This window comes from Armigeres subalbatus, chromosome 3 (genome assembly GCF_024139115.2).
Source record: "Armigeres subalbatus isolate Guangzhou_Male chromosome 3, GZ_Asu_2, whole genome shotgun sequence".
Lineage (NCBI taxonomy): Eukaryota > Metazoa > Arthropoda > Insecta > Diptera > Culicidae > Armigeres > Armigeres subalbatus.
The window spans coordinates 67,654,376-67,676,197 of record NC_085141.1 but is presented as its reverse complement, the minus strand read 5'-3'; the positions used below and the strand labels follow the sequence as shown (position 1 = coordinate 67,676,197).

The following is a 21,822-nucleotide window of genomic DNA, read 5'->3' as shown; positions in this document are numbered from 1 at the left end:
CATTACTATGAACAAGCGTCCCGCCTCGTTGATCTTTCTGTACCACTCAGATGTCCCATCTGATTCGGTTCTTCACTTTTGCCAAGAAACGTCGCTCAAGTATCTTTTTTTTTGCACACATGCACTTCGGGCTAGCTTTTTTGACATGTTCAATAAAAAAAGTAAGAACGGTAAATGGTAATTTATGTGTAAATTAACACTCAACATAAAAAAAGAAACAATGTTAGTTTGAATTTAAAAATATACTTTCGCAATTCGGGCAATATTCACAAAAATGTACAACTATAATGTTTAATTCATCACTGATACACACAGAAAAAGGTAAACGTAGCAGTCACTGAAATTCTAGGAAAAACCTCCGAACCTCCGAGCACCATTCACTTTATATCCAAAGTGGTGAAGGCTATTTCGCATCGGACTCAAATTTGCAACCATGTTTATGTTTTGCGCGTCATTTCACTACGATATCGACCGTGTTGAGCAGTTTTGGCTTACCTAATTCGATTTTCAGCTGCACCTTAGGCAGCTAACCTGGCAGGATCGCCATTTGTGCAGTCTGAATATTTGCTGCGAAAGGAAACTGCCCAGCACCTGATGATAGCTCCGATATGTGCGTCCTGTCGATACGGTGGCGTAGAGGTGAAAGAGGACCACGCTTACTTTGATGAGCATAACTTGACTCCGATCGTTCCTGCTTGGAATGAACTTGTGTTCACTCATCTGTCAGTATACAAAGGGCCGGAGCAAGACTCTAACTGTACTTACACACTAAAGCAAGCTATCGTATTTCCAGTATCCCACAAGATCAACAGGATCAATCCTTTCGTCAGACTGGGCTCGTGTCTTACTATAACATATGGCAGTATCATCAACAAGAAAAACAATTATACTACAAGAACGATTATTTTGTATTGCATTTCATTTTTGTTAATTATAATTATTGATTGAATTCTCTATCTGCTACTGCAATCGCATCATTGATTGTCCGCAGTAGCTTATATTTACCCTGAATAGGCAAAGGAATATTCACTTGATGACGGAAGTCCACGAATGTGTCTTTTTCCGCATTACAGATGCCATTGAAGTCATCCGTGTCAATGGATAAAGCCATTACACCACGGAGATTTTTCCGTACGGCATAGCGCACTTTTAAGGCAATCGACCGAGTGCTATCGTAGACAATCACTTGACTACGTCTTCCGTTCTGCATTTGGGCGATCACCTCTGCCGCATTCGCATTCCAAGATGTCTGCCAAAGGTATGGTTTTGCCTTGAATTCTGCGCATATTTCGTTGTACCCTATGTAACCTTTTAGGTTTGTATGAGGACCTGCGAAGCCTATTTCTTCCGATGGATCGCCTATCTTTGCGGGTACTGTTCCGGTTATAAATGTTCGTCCATAGAAAGGTATACCAAGAACAATCTTGTTTCTTGGGGCTCCTAAAGCAATCAAATGATCGATCGAAAACTCGATATTGTTAGCATCGTTTCCTTTGAGTGGCGCATTGAATCCAACTTTTCTGCTCCAGCTTCCTGCATAATCATATGATTTGATGTGCAGCATGTCCAAGTACTTGACCAGATTTTTTATATCGTAGGCATCTATCGTATAATGTTTAGGTTCAATAGTCGAGGTCAATAGAAAATTATTTTTTGAGAACTTTTGGCTTAGTTCTCTGATGAGCAGAACGAAATTCTCTCGATCGTAAGGTTTACCACCACGTTGCGTTGGGTACTCCCAGTTTATATCTAGTCCATCGAAGCCGTACCATCTGAAAATATTGACACATATTATAGTCGGTTTTTGAAACAAACTCTGATTAACCCCCTATATTAGTAGTTTTCTCTTCTTCTTCTTCTTCTTCTTCAATGGCTCTACATTCCAACTGGATCTTGGCCGGCTATTCAACTTATTAGCATTTCCTCAGTTATTAATTGAAAGCTTTTCTATGCCCAGCATTGCATGAGTATGTTTCTTGTGTGGCGAGTACAATGGATATACTATGCTCAGGGTGTCGAGAAAGTTTCCAAACCGAAAACATCCTAGACCAGACAGAGAATCGAACTCACCATCTCCGGATTGGCAATCCTACGCCTTTGGTCTCTAGGCTACTTGAGACCCCTTTTCTCATTGATTACAAAAAGCGAAAAGCATGTAGGATTGGTCTTTATTGAAAAAATGCTTGTGAAAATAATGAGCTCAGTATTAGTTTTATTTTCGTGGAGAAGTGATGATGTATTAAAATGCTTTCACCAACTACTAAAGGTGTCTACCTTTCAAAGGTAGACACCTTTAGTAGATGAATTATTCATTCTCATTTGATTTCATTGCTTTCATTCTAATACATCATCACTTCTCCACGAAAATAAAACTAATACTGAGCTCATTATTTTCACAAGCATTTTTTCAATAAAGAAAACAACCAGTCTGGTCAACTTTCAGTAGTGAAAAACAGATCAGAATTTGATAACGTTTTATTCTGCGGCATTTTATTTTTTATTACAATAATATCCATGAGATATTAAAGAAAACCCAGATTTATCCCCCTAGCAGTGATGATGCCTTTCTCTTGCATTATAAAGTATATTGAAAAAATCACATTAGAAAGGTCAAAAAAGCTCTTTAGGGGAATAGATCACATTTTTCTCATTTTGCATGTTTTTGCATTGATTATAATACATTGCCACCTTTTTTGGATTTTTTTTTGGTTTCGATTTTTTTTTCCAATAATTCGAAAATGCAATATCCGATCGAGCCAATTGTCAGTAGCAAACAATGGGACCACATGCAACTTGTTGCGAGTAAATCGGATAATGCTAAGATCCAAAAAGTATGTCTATAAAATATGTACACATACACACATACACACACACAAACATACACACACATACATACACACATATGTACAGACATCACCTCAGTTCGTCGAGCTGAGTCGATCGGTATATAACACTATGAGTCTCCGGCCCTTCTATCAAAAGTTCTTTTATGGAGCAATAATATAGCCTTTCGGTACAGCTTTGTTGTACGAGATAGGCAAAAACTAAAATTGTAAAACAAAATATTTGTTTTTGGGAGGGTAGATATCATGCTTATGAATTTGCTTATGAATTTCCTTAAGTGACATTAAACATACGTACTTTAAAAATCTAAGCGCATTTTCAGCAAAAAGTTGTCGCCTTTGTGAATTGGCGGCCAATTTAGAATATTCCACGGAACCCTCACTCCAACCGCCTATAGAAATCATCACTTTCAGATTCGGGTTGGAATTGCGCATACCGACTAGTTTTTCGAATCCACCCAATCCGTTGTTGTCCTTTAAGTCTTTCCATCGGTCTGTAAAAATGATTCAAAGTTTGATTTAACGTGCAATACTTCATATAGGGTAACCGTACCCTTAGTTGAGGTAGCACCAATAGTGGAGGTAGTGGGGTTTTAATGAGATTCATCATATTTATACACTTTACGATGGTTTCATTTAATGCGTCGTGCTTTAAATATCCTGTTAAATGCAACTTATCTTAAGATTTTGCTTGAAAAACTATTGAAAACAATGATTTTCCTTAACAAAATTGACTCCCTTGCACCTATAGTGGTGCAACTGTACCAATAGTGGCGAGTCTCATAAGAAACCAATGAATAGCACCACTATGGGAACCAAAATTAATTTTTACCGCCGCTAAAGGAACAGTGTACCCATAGTGGTGCAAGCAATATTTGGTAAATGTTGATGTTAAATGACATCTATCTCATTTTTGTTTGCAAATTTATTAGTTTATCTATTGATTAAGATATTAAAGCTGTAAATTTTCCATAATTATCAATTTTAAAAAAATATTTACTTTTGTCGATCTACTAATACCTCCACTATTGGTACCGTTACCCTACATAAAATGTTAACTTACCTAGTGATTTAATTGCGTTGTTTTCCGCATCTAATCCGGCATAAGCGTATATGACATGTGTGCATAGTTTGGGGTCAAAATGATTCATACTGAAGTATCCAGATCCGTTCCGGTAGACGGCCCACGTCGATATGTAGCAAGTTACCACACGGTCTTGGACGACGACATCTCCTAGAAGAAAAAAAAATGGAAAAATCAAGAAAAGGCGCGGTTTGTGCATGAACTTGATGACAAAATCCTTCGAGCTAGGACAAGACGCTGAATGCGGTCTTACTGTTGATGTCTAGATGTGTATCTGTCTGTAGAGTAACAGTCGAATTGTGGAAATAAATGGAAAAGTATTAACTCGTCTTATTCCACTTACAATCTCTTATAACATTTTTCCATTAAAAATTGTATTCCAATTTTCACAAGTATCAAAACTGTTGATATTATAACACGGCACTTATGTTTTACAATGATGTGCTTATTGATGCTTATTGGTGGTGGTTGAGTCCTAGAAGTTATTCCTTTCTGCTCATGATCTTCAGTTCATCTTCATAAGGCTGGACGGCCATAAGTATCTGAGAAGTTACAACCATGTGATGGAAGAGCTAACTAGTCTTATGACAATAGAAAAACTCTTCAATTGAATCGCTTTATTCCACGAACTTTGCTCAATATTTCACAAACCACACTGTATCAATTGATAACTTGGGTACTAAAATGAAGAATCGACATTCGATTTTTTTTTCACTCACTTTAAGAAGTAGAAAGGAATATTGTTTAATTTGAAATTTAAAAATAGTTGAAAAATGCTTCCACGACACTTTCGGTCTTGTTTGACGTACAGATTGAAGTGTCATGAATTGGTTTTAAATGCACTAGCAAAATACCGCAAGGCACTTGACTCAACCTTTGACAGTTAATATATGGACCAGACGTTTTGGGCTGATAGATTATTCGTTCTAAATGTTGCCTTTTCAGCAACAGAATTTGCCCAGCTAAATAGGGGAACGGAAATTTTAAATGGTAGGGAAGATGAACTATTCAACTTCGTATCAGTTCATAATGTGCACATAGCCATTATAACTGAAACATATTTAAAACCTGGTCTTTGCATTAAAAGAGATCCAAATTATTTTATTTATCGAAATTATCGTCTTGACAGCGCCTGTGATGGGGTCGCCATTGTCATTAATAGACGTATCAAACATAAATTATATTCTTCGTTTGAATCCAAAGTTTTCGGAACCTTGGGAGTTTCTGTTAAAACATATTTTAAACAATTATCTTTTATTGCTGCCTACTTGCCTTTCCAGTGCAATGGGCAGCAAAGGAATTTGTTGAGAGCTGATCTTCAAATTCGAACTCGCAACAAATCCAAATTTTTCATAATTGGTGACTTCAATGCCAAACACCGTTCATGGAATAATGCTCAAAGCAATTTTAATGGTAATATTTTATTTGAAGATTATTCTGCGGCATATTATACTATTCAATATCCCAATGGACCAACTTGTTTTTCTTCCAGTCGAAATCCTTCTACAATTGATTTAGATTTAACGGATTCAAGTCAGCTGTGTGGCCAATTGGTAACTCATGCTGACTTTGACTCTGATCACCTTCCTGTGACGTCTAGCGAAGCGAAATATTTAGGACTTCTGCTATAGATCAAAAATTACCTTTAAAAGTCACATTGACGGCATTCAAGCTAAATGTAACAAATATATTAGGTAAGTGTCTATATCCAGATCCACTTATAAACAGAAAATCAAAACTTTGTCTTAAGAACAAACTTTTGATTTACAAACACATTTTTAGACCAGCCATGTTGTATGCTGTGCCAATATGGACTAGTTGCTGCAATACCAGAAAGAAGGCACATCAGAGCAATCAAAAAAAAATTTTGAAAATGATTCTGAAGTTGCCTCCGTCGTATAGTACCAATGAACTTCATAGAATTTCTAATATTGAGACATTGCAACAAATGTCCAACAAAATAATTAAGTTAAGTTTACTTTAAGTTGAAAACATTGTAATTCCTACATGGTTCAATTCAACCAGAGGAAAAATCCTACATAACTGCCAGAGGTAATTGAAATGTATTAATAATAACTAAAAATGTAACATAGTAAATAAGGATGATAGTGAACACCTAGAAAACACGGAACACCTAGTCTAAGAGATTAATGCATGTATTAAAGCCTGTCCACGTTGAATTTCGGACACCCTACTTTCTACGTGATTTTTTTTTTAAATTACAAACCACTGATACGAACCATTTACATGACAGCTAAATCATTTCGCTTCATGTGCTTCTTTCATCATGTTTTTGCTGTCGTACAAATTGATGAAATAGCGACAAATCAATTGGGCAATTGAGTGTTCGAAATATAACGTGAACAGGCTTAAGGTAATTTAGCAAATAAAATTAGTTAAAAAAAGCTTTTTAACAGTTGCCTGCTAAAATTCGTCAAGTTGTAGGTATAGGATATGGAAAAATACAAAGTAGGCGGAATTGAATCCACGACCTCCTGCGTATGAAGCAGAAGTGGTAGCCATATGACCAACAAGCCCGTTTTTTTAAAGCCAAGAGAATATGAAGTGTACATAAAACACGCTGTGGCATAAAGCAGCTATGGTTTGTTCATGTTGGCAAATGTGTTTTCTGTTTTCTTTTCAGGCGCATGCCGAAGAAACCTGTTTAAAAACGTGTGCGAAAGACAGAAGTGGTAAAGCAAAAATTCTCTTAGAATCAATATTCAAATATTCAAATTTTCTGATATCTCAATACTGGAATTTTGCATTTACATCAAGCTTTCTAGAGTGACATAGTTCTGCCGGTCTGCCCCACGATGTTGTTACTACCGTGTCCGAATAAGAATGGGCCAATGGTTTTATATTGCTTGATTGTGATTGATTGATTAGGATGCTTTTGGTTGCAATAGTTTTATTATCTTTCAATAGTTTATCATTTGAAAATGGTTACAATTTATACTTCAAATTGCTACACGAGTTAGTCGGAATTATCATCTCGAAAACCTATTGAAAAATAACGGCGATATGATCTTTCAAAACCTTACATGATTTGGTGACGCAAGCTGATTTGGAAGTTTTCATTTATACCCTGTCCAGTATTTTCGAGTGAGACGTTGCCAAGTACGAGACACTGAAGACGGCCTTACATTGAGGGTCAAAATACGTATATGTAAAGATTTCAAAATGTGGTGGAATTCAATGGGATATTACTGATCTTGTCTTATGACAGGTGAAGACATTCCACTAAAAGAACTTGAATAATTTTGTTGAATGATTTTTATAGCTTTTAACTCTGCCATTATTTAATCCATATATTAATTTTAGAAATAAATTCTTCCGTAAAAATATCGTTCAAAGTGCGCAGTGTTTTGAAACAGCAGAAAGACACCAGATTTTTTTCTTTTAGAAAAACCTCTTGCCGATACCGTTCCGCTATCACTTCCATAGCTTTCCCCCTTTAGAGCAACGTAGTATTTGATCGACTCCTCATTGTATGTGTATTGTGTATCGTATGACCCCCGGGGGGGTTGATCAGGGTTTGCAGAAATCGCTCTCAATAGATAACGAAAGACGATTCAAGCACACCTCCCTTTTCTGTTACGTATTGCTTATCTACTCATTGCGTGTAGTATCATACATCCTAGACCTCCTAGATATACCATGGACAGCATTTTTAAACGAGTTTCACGATTACATTAGGTCTTTTTTTTAAACAACGGTCGTTTTTAATATTGGTAGATAGTTTTCAATATAATTTTCTGCTTTTTACAGTTTTTAAGAAAATTATCGGTCTTAATAGTGTTAGATTAATTTTTCTCCCCACTTGATACACACTCGGGTGGGAATCAACACACGTGCTTTCAATGTCATGAACTTGGGTGGTTTCGACTGAAGCATGTTAATTTCTTTCTATTCTCGATTGAATAGCGGATTAAGCCCGAAGACGATTCACTCTCTGCTGATCGGAACAGCACAGAAATTCAACCAAGTTCAAACGCTGCTCAATTATCGTCTAGTGAGTCTGATTTCGCTCATCTGATTGAATGCGATCAAGTATTTTCATTGCGTATCAAGCTTTCTTTGTTTCGCGATGAGATGAATATATGTTCAGTGAGATGGAAAATGGAACAGTTCACCTACTAAAAAAAGACAACAATATCGGGAACATACGACAAAGTCTTTTCAGTACAATTTTTGTTGCACGAGTATAATTTTTTTTATATCTGCTTTATTAGAGTGCTTACATGGGCTTAACACAGGCTCTATTGCGGGGGACTCACCTGAATTAATAGCAGACGGTGTTACGTAGCCTTTAAATATTGTCTTCCGTACAGTACTGCGAATCCATGGTAAATAATTTGTGATTTTCGTGAATATTGAGTATCCTTTAGTTTGACAAAATATTGAATTATCATCTCGCGATCTGGCAATGGAAACAATTCCACCCAAGTACCATACACCACGCTTTTGAAAAAATAATCCACCACCACTATCTCCATTGCATGCAGCAGTGCCATTCGTATATCCAGCACATAACACACCATGTGTTAAGTAATGAGCATAAAAATTTGGATCACTTTCTAAACATTTTACATAGTCAATCACTGGTATCGTCGCTTTCTTCAATACCATAGCCAGAACGTTTTGCTCGGTTAATCCATACCCAATAACTGTTCCGAGCTGTCCTGGAAGATCATTTTCCTTGTATAGACATGCCGGTATGACGTATCTATCATATTCAACTTCTGATGCTAGCTTTAGCAGAGCAATTGTAGCTGGCACTGACGATCTTATGAAAATGTGCGGCTTAAGCGCCACTCCAATAAAGGAGACCGCACACCAAGTTTGTTTGCCCGGATGAGACTCAATCAAGGCGAGTCCAAGTACAATCTTCAAGGAAGAAAGAGATCGATCCAGTGCAACTACTTTCTCAAAATGGGACAGGTAGAAACCCCTATTGACGCATCAGCATAACTCTCGCAACATCAATCAAATCTCAAAAATCACGGTAAGAGGTCACGCATACTCATGACGACGCAACAAGACGTCATTTCATCATCATCGGGAGTTTACGCTATCTTCTACCAGAGTCGCGAGGGTAGCTAAAGGGTCGCGCAACATAAATTTAAACTCAAGACAAAATAAATCAAACTAAAACGATTCCGAAGCAACGTAGAAACACTCAAACATGTATTTAACGAATAGGATAATATAAATAACAATAATCACATTATTGGGGCTTTACAATAAAGGTTTATTCAACATTTAACGGTAAGATTTTATTTCATCAAGCATGCTTGTTTATATTACTTTCCTTTCTCCTCTTTAACCTATCCTATTCTATCTGTGTGCGTTTCAACTACTCCATCTGCGCTATTGTGTTTGTTTTTCATGTCTTTATTCCCAGTGATGCGACGACGATGCAGCAACGAAACGACTAATGCTGTTGCACCCGGGTGTCTATACATTGAATGGGTTGGGTGGGCGGCCATAAAATTAAGGTACGAGCGCACGTTTTGTATCTCGCCGACACTCAACCTCAATTCATCCAAACGTTTGAATGTTTAGCGATTCACGCTCTTCAACCTACGGTTGGCACAAAAAACTTCTCCGTGGCGTCCTCAGCGGACGCCACACTTTACTCAAGAATAATTGGTCCGGACTCACCAGATGGTTACTGCTGCTGCTGTACCTGCGCTGCTGTTACCGCTGATGTCGGTTGGCGATTGATGATCGCCACGTGGGCCAATGAATGGTGGTTGGCGACTTCCACGTGTCGACGAATGGCGGTTTGGTCGATGGTGGCAATTGACGACCACAATTCCCCACTGAAGCGATTTGCTGACGGATCGCTTCCTACCGGACAAGTTGAAGGCTGCCGGGTCTCTCGTCCTGGGGTTTCCGCTGACCTGGCACTTGGAAGAGATATAGCCGTCGGCTACTCAAGACAATTACCATACTGCACAGATTTCACAATAGCACAATTAACATTACCTGGCCTAGATTGATTTTAGACGCACAAATCTAGCCTACGACGCACACTATATTTACTTGCACTACTTGAACTAAACGAGGAGAATTAAATTAAATACAAATATCAAGTTCAACCACGTTGCTTTTTAACTTACAAATTAAATTACGAAACACGAACAAAGCAAGACACTTCCACTGTTATCTGCGGTTCGGACGAAAGTGAGCGAAACCGTGATCCTCAGATTAAGGAACGTGACCTCGCCGAATTCAATTCGGATTTCCCGCGAACCTTTTCGACCGATTGGATGATTACGAGACGTTAATTTGACCGCTGGCTCTTCGTGCAATTTCGGGTGCAGCCACGACTCTCTCTTGCCCAATCTTCCCGAAGACTTCCTTGGACCCGACCTTGATCTCGCGAAATCGAGCGCGGCGGAAATCGCGACCTATCGTTTTATGGTAAGCGGTCAGTGTCGTTTCGCTTTTGCTAGCCTACCATTTGGCGTACGTGACACAAATTAGCGTATGGAGAAACCTATGTGTTATAATTATGTATTTTGTTATCTATCCTAAAGTTTTCGCAGATTGTAGCAAACGCTACATAACACCGAGCTTGTTTTACGAAAATTTGGTTGTGGAATCACAACCAAATTTTCGTAGGGTAAATTCTACTACTTATTTCGTATATACTTTTTCTGTAATTTGATCTTTCCTTTATACTGATTATTGTAATACTCTAAACAACGGATTCATCAAACAAAAAAAAATAGACTATTGTATTCATTCACCCGACGTTTCATTTTTACTCAATTTAGCTTCAATGGGCACCCGACAACAACATCACACAAACTTCCTAACCATGACCTTGATTCTGAAATACTCCAATTTTAGCTCAAGTCACTACTACAACACTAACCGACACAACGAATTCTCACATATATCAACAAAACAGGTTCATCCAGACTAAAGATTACACCAAACATTACGTTGGAACATCATCCATATTCTGAATTTACCGCATAACTGTTTCATCTTTCGAAAGCATTTCCAAGGCTCTTCCTTGTATTCCATACTTTGCTACTGAATGAAACGTACACTCCCACATGAGTGAATGAACGTATATTTTTATTACTCTACATGCCGAACTTTATTCGGACCGGACACAACGATACATAACTCAACATAACTCCGCAAATCAGTTTATTACTGCTTATCACGCTTAATCTAACATAAGGTATTGAAAAGCATATAATGACTGAATTTGCATAATATCACTTTACATCATGTTTCTGTCACCGAATTTTTCATCGGTCCCTACGAAACACGAATAAAATGAGTTGCAACCTAACCCTATTATCGCACAGCATGTCGCGCAACATAGGTTATCCACACGCACACATTGAATCTTCATCGAGTAAACAACGAAACGTCAGTTAAGAATCTGCAGTGAACGTTATGGTGCTGAAAGTGATTTTTAGTTTCGGTAACTTTTCTTTTTATTTAGTTTATTCCTTACTAAAAGTGAAATAAAGTGCATCTACTCGACGACTAATTCCGTAAATATGATTTTGTTTGGTTTCCAGGCAGAAACGATGGCAATGAGGTGTTCTGGGAGTGGTGGAGTGTTTTTGTTTTGGTGCTGCCACGGGAGGAGCAGACTTTTATTCCACCTGCGATGTCCTTGTTTTGAAGACGAAGAGAAGGAAGGACCAATTTTCTCCTAAAGATTTTAGGAAAAGGAGAGTTTTAATCCAATCAGAGGTAAGTTTAATGAACATTTATTAATCGGTTTCAAAATGTAATTTCAGGTGAAGAATCTATCGGACGAGAAAGATGTCGCACGACCCACTCGAAGTGTTGCAAAGGGGGTCGTGCAAAAAGGACGTACCAATCAACATTTATCAACGAAATGGATTATTTATTTTCAAGCTTAGATGAAAATTTGTGAAAATAAATTAATAAATAACGTTTATAATAAATAGGTAAATAAATAAATTTAAAAATAAATAACTATCAACCTAAATAAATAAATAACTCTCAACATAAATAAATAAATTTGATAAATAAATAAATAACTATCTTCATAAATAAATAAATTTCTTAATAAATAATGTAAATAACATCACATACAATATGAATATTTGAAAAACAATATGAAAACTATGTAAATAAATGAATAACTATGTGATGTAAATATCTATCTATATACAATAATTTAACATGAAAATTTCTCAACACTATATACAAGAACAATAAAGTCTAGCATTAAGCATACTAAACTAGGTTAAGACTCGATGTTAACTACCAACTAACATTGCTCAACACAGAAAGAATATTCCCTCAACACTAAATATAAAAAAGTTTGGTATCGTCGCTATTTTCATGGGAGGAATTATATTTACAAATTTAAAAAAGATTTTTCCAGACAGCATCTCTTTTCTTGAAGTTGTGTTGTTCTGCCAGCTCGATTTACTCGGGTTGCTCTTCATCGTCTACTCTTTCAGAGCAAGACATCCGAGTCTTAGGCGGTCATCGTCTTAGAACCCTCGGTCTGTAGACTCTCGCATTATTGCTTCACTTTTGATACTCCTCATCAGCGCTTTACAGCTCCGAGTTTCTATAGTTTTAGGTCATCATCCAGGAGTTACCTCCTGGACTCACTCTGTCTTCTGGTCGAGAGGGTAGGCATGAGCAGACCAACAATCTCCAACAAAATAGTTACTGGTGAATCCATCTTCAACCATCCATTCCAACACGTATGTGAGATTTCTTCTAGGGGTCCAGCCAAAGCTTTTCCCCTAGGAAGCACCCAGTAAATGATGTTGTTAGGGGCTGCTCTGACCGAATGGCCAGAGCTAAATCTCACACACGGTGGTTTTTGTGTAACCAGAGCAAAAGCGTCATGGTACATTGTTACTACTCCGAAGAGAGCTACATAGCTTGCTGAAAAATGCAAGTTCCTGAGATTGGCAAAAAAAAATCTTCTACTGAACCAGCTTTTTGAGGAACTTGCAGTTAAATATACCAAGTTTCCTCCCATTCAAATCTTCTAGGTCATAGCAATGAGCTCCGACAAGCCTTTTGACTATGGCCTGCACATATTTTGGAGAAAGCTTCGAGCATACTCCTTTTCCCTTATCCGATAGTTCCATATTCTTCTTGAGAACTTTCTCTCCAACCGAGTACGTGGGACAATTGGAGTTAGAACGGAGATTATAATACGAGGCGTGCTTCTTATATGCCGATTCTAGGTTTCGTCTGACCTCTTCGAATAGCTTCTTCTGTTCGACGTTGGTGATCGTATTGTTTGCGGTTGCCGCAGTGTCTCTTAAGCACCGGTATTCCGAACCGTTGTAGACCATATTTCTCCCAAACATTAGGAAATATGGGCAGTACTTGGTGGCTTCATGAATAGAGTTCCTTATGGCACAGGCAACTTGCTGCAATGAGTTAGCCCATTCTTTGTGCTGATTCTTGATGGTAGCGCGGATAGCCGTAGTTATCACCCGATTCACACGTTCAGAGTCATTAATCTGAGGGTGATAATTTGGTGTTCTCCAATGGGTGACATTATACCTCTCCAACAGCTTTTGGAATAAGGAGGAAGTGAACTGAGTTCCGTTGTCCGACAGAATTACTTCCGGAGTTCCAAACAGTAGGAAGATGGTATTTTCTACAAATTGCACCAGAGATTCTGCCGTCGCATGTCGAAATGGTTGGATCAATATAAACTTACTGAATAAATCAGTCACTACCAGCAAACATGTACTACGATTTTTCCCGGATACTGGCAGCGGTCCAACGTAGTCCATGGCCAAGAACTGCCAGGGGTACTGTGCTATCTTTTTCTGCTCAGACATCGGTGGCGTAGTGTTCTGATTTGTAGCTTTACTGGTCTGGCACACGATACACTTTTGGCAGAACCTTTTTACCTCGCTGCTCATCCGTGGCCAATAATAACGATCTCTAACCGCTGCAAGCGTTTTGCCAGGTCCCAGATGTGCTTGACTGTGAATCGCCTCAATTACTCCTGTCCGTTCAGCCTTTGGCGGATATCTTTTCCAGTTGAATCGAGGATCTTCAATCCTTCTTTCATCTTTTACAAATTTGAATATTTGTCCGTCCACTACCTGATACTCTGAGTACTTGGCAGGGTTTTGCTGAATTGTAACTGCCAAATCTTGGTAATCGTCATCGTCGGATATCGCGTTGAGCGTCTCGATCGATCTTGAGAGACAATCGGCCACTATATTGTTTCGGCCCTTACGATACTCTAACTCGATATCATAAGACTGGATCTGGAATGCCCACCTTAAAAGCTTCTGCATTCCCAGATTCCACGCCGATTGTAAAGCGCCATAACAGACTGCGAGCATCAGTAACAACTTTGAAGCGCGTACCTTCGACATAGTGTCGGAAATTCTGTATTGCCAGCAAGACGCCTAAACATTCCTTCTCCACGCTGGCGTACTTACGCTGCGTGCTACTCAGCTTCTTACTAAAATACGCGATTACCTTCGGTTGATCTTCGACGTATTGAATTAAGGCTGCTCCAACAGCGTTATCAGAGGCGTCAGATTCAATCGTGAACGGCTGGTCGAAGTCTGGGTTCCCAAGAATCGGTGCTGAAACTAATGAAGCTTTCAGGTCTCCAAAGGCTTTTCTGCGTTCTCATTCCAGGTGAATTTTTTCTTTGACTTTTTTAGTAAGTCCGAAATTGGCGAGACAATTCGGCTGTATTCGCGTATAAACCGTTGGTAGAAACCAGCTAGTCCAAGCAAGCGCCGGACGTCCTTAACGTTCCTAGGCCTTGCGTAGTTTAATATCGGTTCGATACGTGAGTTGTCAACCGAGACTCCATCTTCTGTCAGTAGATATCCGAGATACGAGACACGTTTCCTGCAGAACCTACTTTTGTCCAAGGATATCGTCAGATTTGCATCCCTCAATCGCTGCGCCACAATCTTGAGCAGCCTTATGTGTTCGCTGAATGTCCGTGTGGCAATGACTATGTCATCCAAGTAGACAAACACATGCGGCTCCAAATCAAAGCCTATGACCCGGTCCATTAACCGGCACATGGTAAACGGCGCATTCGTAAGGCCGAAGGGGCAAACTTTAAATCGATAAAGGCCTTGTGGTGTCCTGAATGCCGTGTAATCTCTGGATTCCTCTTTCAGAGGAATCTGAAAATAGGCATCTTTCAGGTCCACTACCGAGTAATATTTGGCCTTACCCAAGCGATGGAAGATCTCCCCCATATTCCTCATAGGATAGGAGTCTTTTTTTGTCCAGGCGTTAATTTTGCGGGAATCCAGACAGACACGTAGTTTACCGTTAGCTTTCCTAACTGGAACCAGTGCGCTAGCCCATTCGCTCGAACATTCCTCGATCGCGTCCATTTGCTTGTACCGCTCGATCTCGGCCTCCATCTCTGCTTGGATTGCCGGAGAGCATCTGTACAGTGGCTGCCTTCTCGGCTTGGCCTCTTCGTTCAGCTTTATTTCATGCTCGATTAATGTAGTCCTGCCCAATCGGTTTTCCGTAATACAAGGAAACTCCTTGACTGCTCTCACCAACTCTGCACGCTCTTCAGGCAGCAGATCATGCTCAGTTTCTACCGTTTCAGGAGTTGTTCTAGATGGTTCTGGCAATTCAAGTGCCGGAATGTCCAAAGTGTCATCCGGTTCAGTAGTTTTGATTTCCGGCAATGTTTGTATAGGAAGTAGAGCGAAATCTATAATCTCCACTTCTGCGTTCTCGACATTTACGGTATCTATCTTCTGAAATCCATTCTCCCCAGGCATCATTGGCTGTATTCCAAATGCCTTCCAAAAGTTGTACCCTAAGATCATCCTTCGACAGATCTGTGGCACCACTAGAACTGGGATTACTTTTGTAATACCGTTGAATTCAATAGGCAGCTGTACAAAACCTAGACACTCATGGACTGTTTTGTCCGCCGTTACTATTCGAAGCGGGCTCTTCCGAATTACTAGACCGTTCTTCTCCGCAATATCTCTAATGCTTGTTACGCTCACACTAGCGCCAGAATCCAGTAAGGCCTCGTAATCCGTACTGAATATACGTACCTTCACGTGAGGGCACCTTTCCGTTTGTACACTTATTTCGCAAATTCGTTCCTCGATTTCCTCTTGTCGGTAGTTGGGCAAGGGAACTTCTTCAGCCGGTGGAATGTTGTTGTCCCCTCTCACACATTCCACGATTAGTTTTCCGACCTTCCTTGGCCGTCCATTCTGGAGTGATTTTGGCATGTAACGGACGTTTTATCCGGTGTACCACACACGTAGCAAAACAGCCTCTTAGGTTCCCTACAGTCCCTCCACATGTGTCCTGTCTTGTTACAGTTCCAGCAAAGTGGGGAAGAACTGGTTCTTTGAGTCTCCTGTACCGTAGCTGATCTGGGTGTTATCTTTTGATAATCTTTAGGCTTCTTCTCTTTGCTAAAACGGTTACCGACAGCATTCACTTCTTCCGAATCTGAAGATTGTGAGTCCGATGTTACCTCATCTGCCTCGATATTGTGGACATTCGTTATTCTTCCTGGGCCTTCTCTATGCTGTCTCAGAGTAGAGTCGTTTGCATCTATGCGATAAGCATAGTACTCCAGCATCCGTAGATCTTCTACATCCCTGCATGCCAACCTAGACCTGTAGTGAGGCCTCATGTTGTCCCACACAATCTCGAACAACCGTGCCCTATCTAACGGGCAGCTAAGCATCTTGTTCATCCTTTCAATCTCCATCTTGAACGTGAGGAATGACTCGCCCCTATGCTGCTTTCTCTCATAAATTTTCTGCCTATTCCCCTGGTCCTTATTTGGGTTTCCGTACATATACCGTATCTTCTGCTCAAAATCCTCCCAGCATACAAACTCATCCGCATAGCAGAGGTACCAGTCGTACGCCTCGCCTCGCAGGATAGTGTGGATACGCTGTAACAAAATATCTCCTGATATTCGGTCCATTATTGCCAGCCGGCGAACTTTGTGAAGGAAATCCTCCAATGATCTCTGCCGCGAATCTCCACTGAATGTCAAATGCCATTTCTCCATTCGTCTGTCCGCGTTAATGATGTCTGTCTCAGCTATACGAAGACGTGATTGTCCCCTTCGATCCCGATTTCCGTAGTCATCCAATCTATTGAGCATACCACGCCGATTTCCAGGTTGGTTGTAGTCTTCTCTATCCCAATTTCTATTGTCCCTTGCATGATTCCTAATCCGGCTACCAAAATTATCCAATCTTTCAAACGGATCGCGTTGATAGTCGTCCGAAGGATATTCATCTCCATACCTGTTCAATGAACCGCTCAACGGATTTCTCCTTCGTCCACCAATGTTGTCTAACCCTTCAAATAATTCGCGTCGATAGTCCATCGCTTGATCTCCATCATATCGAGACCTCCCTTCCCCAGACCTATGGGTCAGCTCTGGCCGACGAATGTCCGGGTTCCTTCTCATTTGATCCAGTTGTCGCTCGTTCTTATCGTCACCGCGTCGTGCTGAACCTTCTCTGGAATGTCGAGAATGATAGTCACTCCATCGCTCTTCCTCATCACGATCACCTCTGAACTCGTTGTTCCACTGTCGCTCGCGTCTCCGCTGATCTATGTTAGTAAAGGTTCTTGTTTCTCTAAAACGTCCATGATTATCTGAGTATCGGTTAACCCTATCTGGAAGATGCAGATCTCTATTAATTTCTTCGTTCCTATCGTATTGATGATTATTGATTGATTGACATTGCTCCCTTTCCTGTCTCCGCTTTAAGTCTTCTTCCTCAATTTTACAAAAGCGCTCCAGTTTTTGCTCTAATAATCTGATTTTGGCCTTCAGCTCCTCAGTATCTTCTTCCTTTCCTTCCTTTTGTCCTAATGTCTTTTGAACTGCTCCCAATTTTGTCTTATTTGTGCCTCCTGCTGGTGTTTGAGTCTTCTCATTTATTCCTCTTAAAACATGCGAACCGTTTTTATTTTTACCATCTGTTTCTTGTTCTAAACCCTTCTCACCTACATTTACTATCCCTCCAATCGCTCCTTCTTCCTCCAAGTATTTCCCATCTTCAAATTCTCGTTGATTATCCCCTTCTCCTACATCTGTTTTAGTTTGGTCTTCTTCGAGTCCACGCTTATTGCCATACTTATTCAACAAAGCCCTTATTTCTCCATTCAGTCTATTTCGCAATTGTTCTCCTTTTGGGTTACGAACTAAGCATCGCTCAACCCTCAGAGCATAATGTTTCAACCTCGACATACATCTCTCATCATGTCCATTCTCCAATTGACCTGCAATACTCTCTATAGTGTTCATTATGTCTTCAAATTCTTGATCTATGGTACTTATTCCCCTATAATTTTTGGGTTCCTTCAATTCTTCATAGAACAATTTCCTCAATAGTCTTTGTTTTGCTTCTAACCCATCATCCAAATTGCCATCCATACCCCGAATCATAAGTTCATAGTCCACTTCCTCTCTAGTCAGGAGATCAGGACGCGGAAATTTATGCGCCATTTTAATTTGTAAATATATACTTTTATTTATATCAAGAAAATTTGTAATAAATTATTTTAAACTGTACTCAAAAAGCCTAATTTTTAACGCAATCCGAAATCACAGCACATCAAGACGTAACACCACAAATCCTCAAAATGTTCATCAAACAAAACGAATCCTTAATTCACAGATCAATATACATCATTTAATTATCAACGGAAACATAAGACGAACATAGCATAAATATTTCTCCATACATAACGCGTACTACATAAAAAAAACCTTTAGTTGGGCGCCATTTTGTAGCTGGCACTGGCGATCTTATGTAAATGTGCGGCTTAAGCGCCACTCCAATAAAGGAGACCGCACACCAAGTTTGTTTGCCCGGATGAGACTCAATCAAGGCGAGTCCAAGTACAATCTTCAAGGAAGAAAGAGATCGATCCAGTGCAACTACTTTCTCAAAATGGGACAGGTAGAAACCCCTATTGACGCATCAGCATGACTCTCGCAACATCAATCAAATCTCAAAAATCACGGTAAGAGGTCACGCATACTCATGACGACGCAACAAGACGTCATTTCATCATCATCGGGAGTTTACGCTATCTTCTACCAGAGTCGCGAGGGTAGCTAAAGGGTCGCGCAACATAAATTTAAACTCGACAAAATAAATCAAACTAAAATGATTCCGAAGCAACGTAGAAACACTCAAACATGTATTTAACGAATAGGATAATATAAATAACAATAATCACATTATTGGGGCTTTACAATAAAGGTTTATTCAACATTTAACGGTAAGATTTTATTTCATCAAGCATGCTTGTTTATATTAATTTACTTTCTCTCCTCTTTACCTATCCTATTCTATCTGTGTGCGTTTCAACTACTCTATCTGTGCTTTTGTGTTTGTTTTTCATGTCTTCATTCCCAGTGATGCGACGACGATGCAGCAACGTAACGGCTAATGCTGTTGCACCCGGGTGTCTACATTGAATGGGTTGGGTGGGCGGCCATAAATTACGATACGTGCGCACGATTTGTATCTCGCCGACACCCAACCTCAATTCATCCAAACGTTTGAATGTTCAGCGATTCACGCTCTTCAACCTACGGTTGGCACAAAAAACTTCTCCGTGGCGTCCTCAGCGGACGCCACACTTTACTCAAGAATAATTGGTCCGGACTCACCAGATGGTTACTGCTGCTGCTGTACCTGCGCTGCTGTTACCGCTGATGTCGGTTGGCGATTGATGATCGCCACGTGGGCCAATGAATGGTGGTTGGCGACTTCCACGTGTCGACGAATGGCGGTTTGGTCGATGGTGGCAATTGACGACCACAATTCCCCACTGAAGCGATTTGCTGACGGATCGCTTCCTACCGGACAAGTTGAAGGCTGCCGGGGTCTCTCGTCCCGGGGTTTCCGCTGACCTGGCGCTTGGAAGAGATATAGCCGTCGGCTACTCAAGACAATTACCATACTGCACAGATTTCACAATAGCACAATTAACATTACCTGGCCTAGATTGATTTTAGACGCACAAATCTAGCCTACGACGCACACTATATTTACTTGCACTACTTGAACTAAACGAGGAGAATTAAATTAAATACAAATATCAAGTTCAACCACGTTGCTTTTTAACTTACAAATTAAATTACGAAACACGAACAAAGCAAGACACTTCCACTGTTATCTGCGGTTCGGACGAAAGTGAGCGAAACCGTGATCCTCAGATTAAGGAACGTGACCTCGCCGAATTCAATTCGGATTTCCCGCGAACCTTTTCGACCGATTTGATGATTACGAGACATTTATTTGACCGCTGGCTCTTCGTGCAATTTCGGGTGCAGCCACGACTCTCTCTTTCTCAATCTTCCAGAAGACTTCCTTGGACCCGACCTTGATCTCGCGAAATCGAGCGCGGCGGAAATCGCGACCTATCGTTTTATGGTAAGCGGTCAGTGTCGTTTCGCTTTTGCTAGCCTACCATTTGGCGTACGTGACACAAATTAGCGTATGGAGAAACCTATGTGTTATAATTATGTATTTTGTTATCTATCCTAAAGTTTTCGCAGATTGTAGCAAACGCTACACAATGTCGTGCGAGAATGTATCAGAATTATAACGTGGCTCTTTGACTATACTGGTGAGTTCATGTTGTTGAGTTGAATTTTTGCGTAGCCTTTTCAAATCATGAACGCCCAATTTTACAAACACGGACTCTGTTGCAAGAACGTTTCCGTTCTCAGTTGTCACGCAATGGGCTGCAGTCAGGATGAACCAATTACTAATTAAAGTTCCACCACATTTATACTCCTCGGTAGTTGCTTCTCGATGGTAAATGGCAGCATGCCATGGAAATTCGCCAGGGTCTGTATTTAAGCCTTTAATGATTAATGGGTTTGCTACCATTGAGGGAATTCCACATTGTATTTCACACTTAATCTGTAGTAGTACCGTAAAATAGATTGGAATAACTATTGTAAATTTTGTCATACTAGTTGCAAGATTCAATTTCACAATCGAGTACGACTAGGTTGATGGTTCAATGAGTACTGATAGAGCTGATTTTTACAACCAGCAGATGTACGGATGATAAGCAATGCATATAATGCAAAGCAGCCTTACAAAGTTGTTTTAAATAAATTATGCTCTTTCGCAGTTAGTTTAAATGTAGCACTTTTCAGTACACAATACGTACACAGTTCCAACAAAACCAGGTAGGTATTTTTATTCAACAAAATGTAACAAAAGTTCTGGAATTTAACGTGTCAGCATGGTAATCGAACTCTAGTCCGCTGAGTGTGTACAGTCAGTGTGCACAAATATAACACACTAATCGACCCGGCAGACGTTGTCCTGCATAGTAGGCGCGAGTGCGCGTTGTGGACTGTCAATGCGAGGTTTCCATACTAATCTTTATTTTAGTTTTTTTATGATTTACTTAACTTTAATAATGATTTTCACATGAGGAAATATCATATAAACCCGTCGGAAACTATAACGAACGTAACTGCTGAAGGAATGAAGAAAATCCATCAAGCCGTTCTCGTGTTATGCGGATACGTACACAGACCATTTCATTTTTATTATATAGAATAGATGGAATATCGAACGAGAAAATTCATCATCTCCCAAACACTAGCATCTGTTGTTTATGTACATTGACTTGCGCAAATTACTAACCATTGGCCCTAATACATAAGTACATGTAAAACTTGAACAAATCGATTCGCACCTCATGGAATGTCACTTGGTCACTTGGTAATTGGTCAAAAAAACCCAGATTAATCCACCTAGCGGCGATGATGCCTTTCTCGTACATCGTAAAATGTACTGAAAAAATCACATAAGAAAGGTCAAAAAAGCACTTTAGGAGAATAGATCGCATATTTTCTAT

At 39.8% G+C, this 21,822-nt stretch overlaps 1 protein-coding gene and 1 long non-coding RNA gene across 4 annotated transcripts; both read right to left on the bottom strand.

The window, feature by feature from the left end:
• Nucleotides 1-899: 899 nt before the first annotated feature.
• On the bottom strand, nt 900-20,969 carry LOC134220264 (probable chitinase 2). Of its 3 annotated transcripts, none has more exons than XM_062699266.1 (4): nt 20,880-20,969; nt 3,907-4,074; nt 3,142-3,337; nt 900-1,772 (listed from the first exon to the last, which is right to left on the bottom strand). In XM_062699266.1, the coding sequence occupies exons 2-4, from the start codon at nt 3,992-3,994 to the stop codon at nt 938-940; spliced, it is 1,119 nt and encodes a 372-aa protein (XP_062555250.1). In that variant the 5' UTR covers nt 3,995-4,074; nt 20,880-20,969; the 3' UTR covers nt 900-937. The 3 variants fall into 3 exon arrangements, with proteins under 3 accessions (XP_062555250.1, XP_062555249.1, XP_062555251.1); XM_062699265.1 differs by having other exon boundaries at nt 20,832-20,955; XM_062699267.1 differs by lacking the exon at nt 20,880-20,969 and adding an exon at nt 9,595-9,792.
• On the bottom strand, nt 19,183-20,125 carry LOC134224063 (uncharacterized). Its single transcript, XR_009982830.1, has 3 exons — nt 20,069-20,125; nt 19,935-20,005; nt 19,183-19,878 (listed from the first exon to the last, which is right to left on the bottom strand). It is a non-coding gene; the product is annotated as an uncharacterized LOC134224063 (long non-coding RNA).
• Nucleotides 20,970-21,822: the final 853 nt, after the last annotated feature.

Bases quoted from the DNA above. Each gene is read 5' to 3' on its own strand.
- LOC134220264 (XM_062699265.1), bottom strand. The intron at 3,338-3,906 runs GTAAGTTAACAT...TCATTTTTACAG, and splicing joins CAACGCAATTAAATCACTAG to ACCGATGGAAAGACTTAAAG. The intron at 1,773-3,141 runs GTACGTATGTTT...CAATATTTTCAG, and splicing joins AATGCGCTTAGATTTTTAAA to ATGGTACGGCTTCGATGGAC.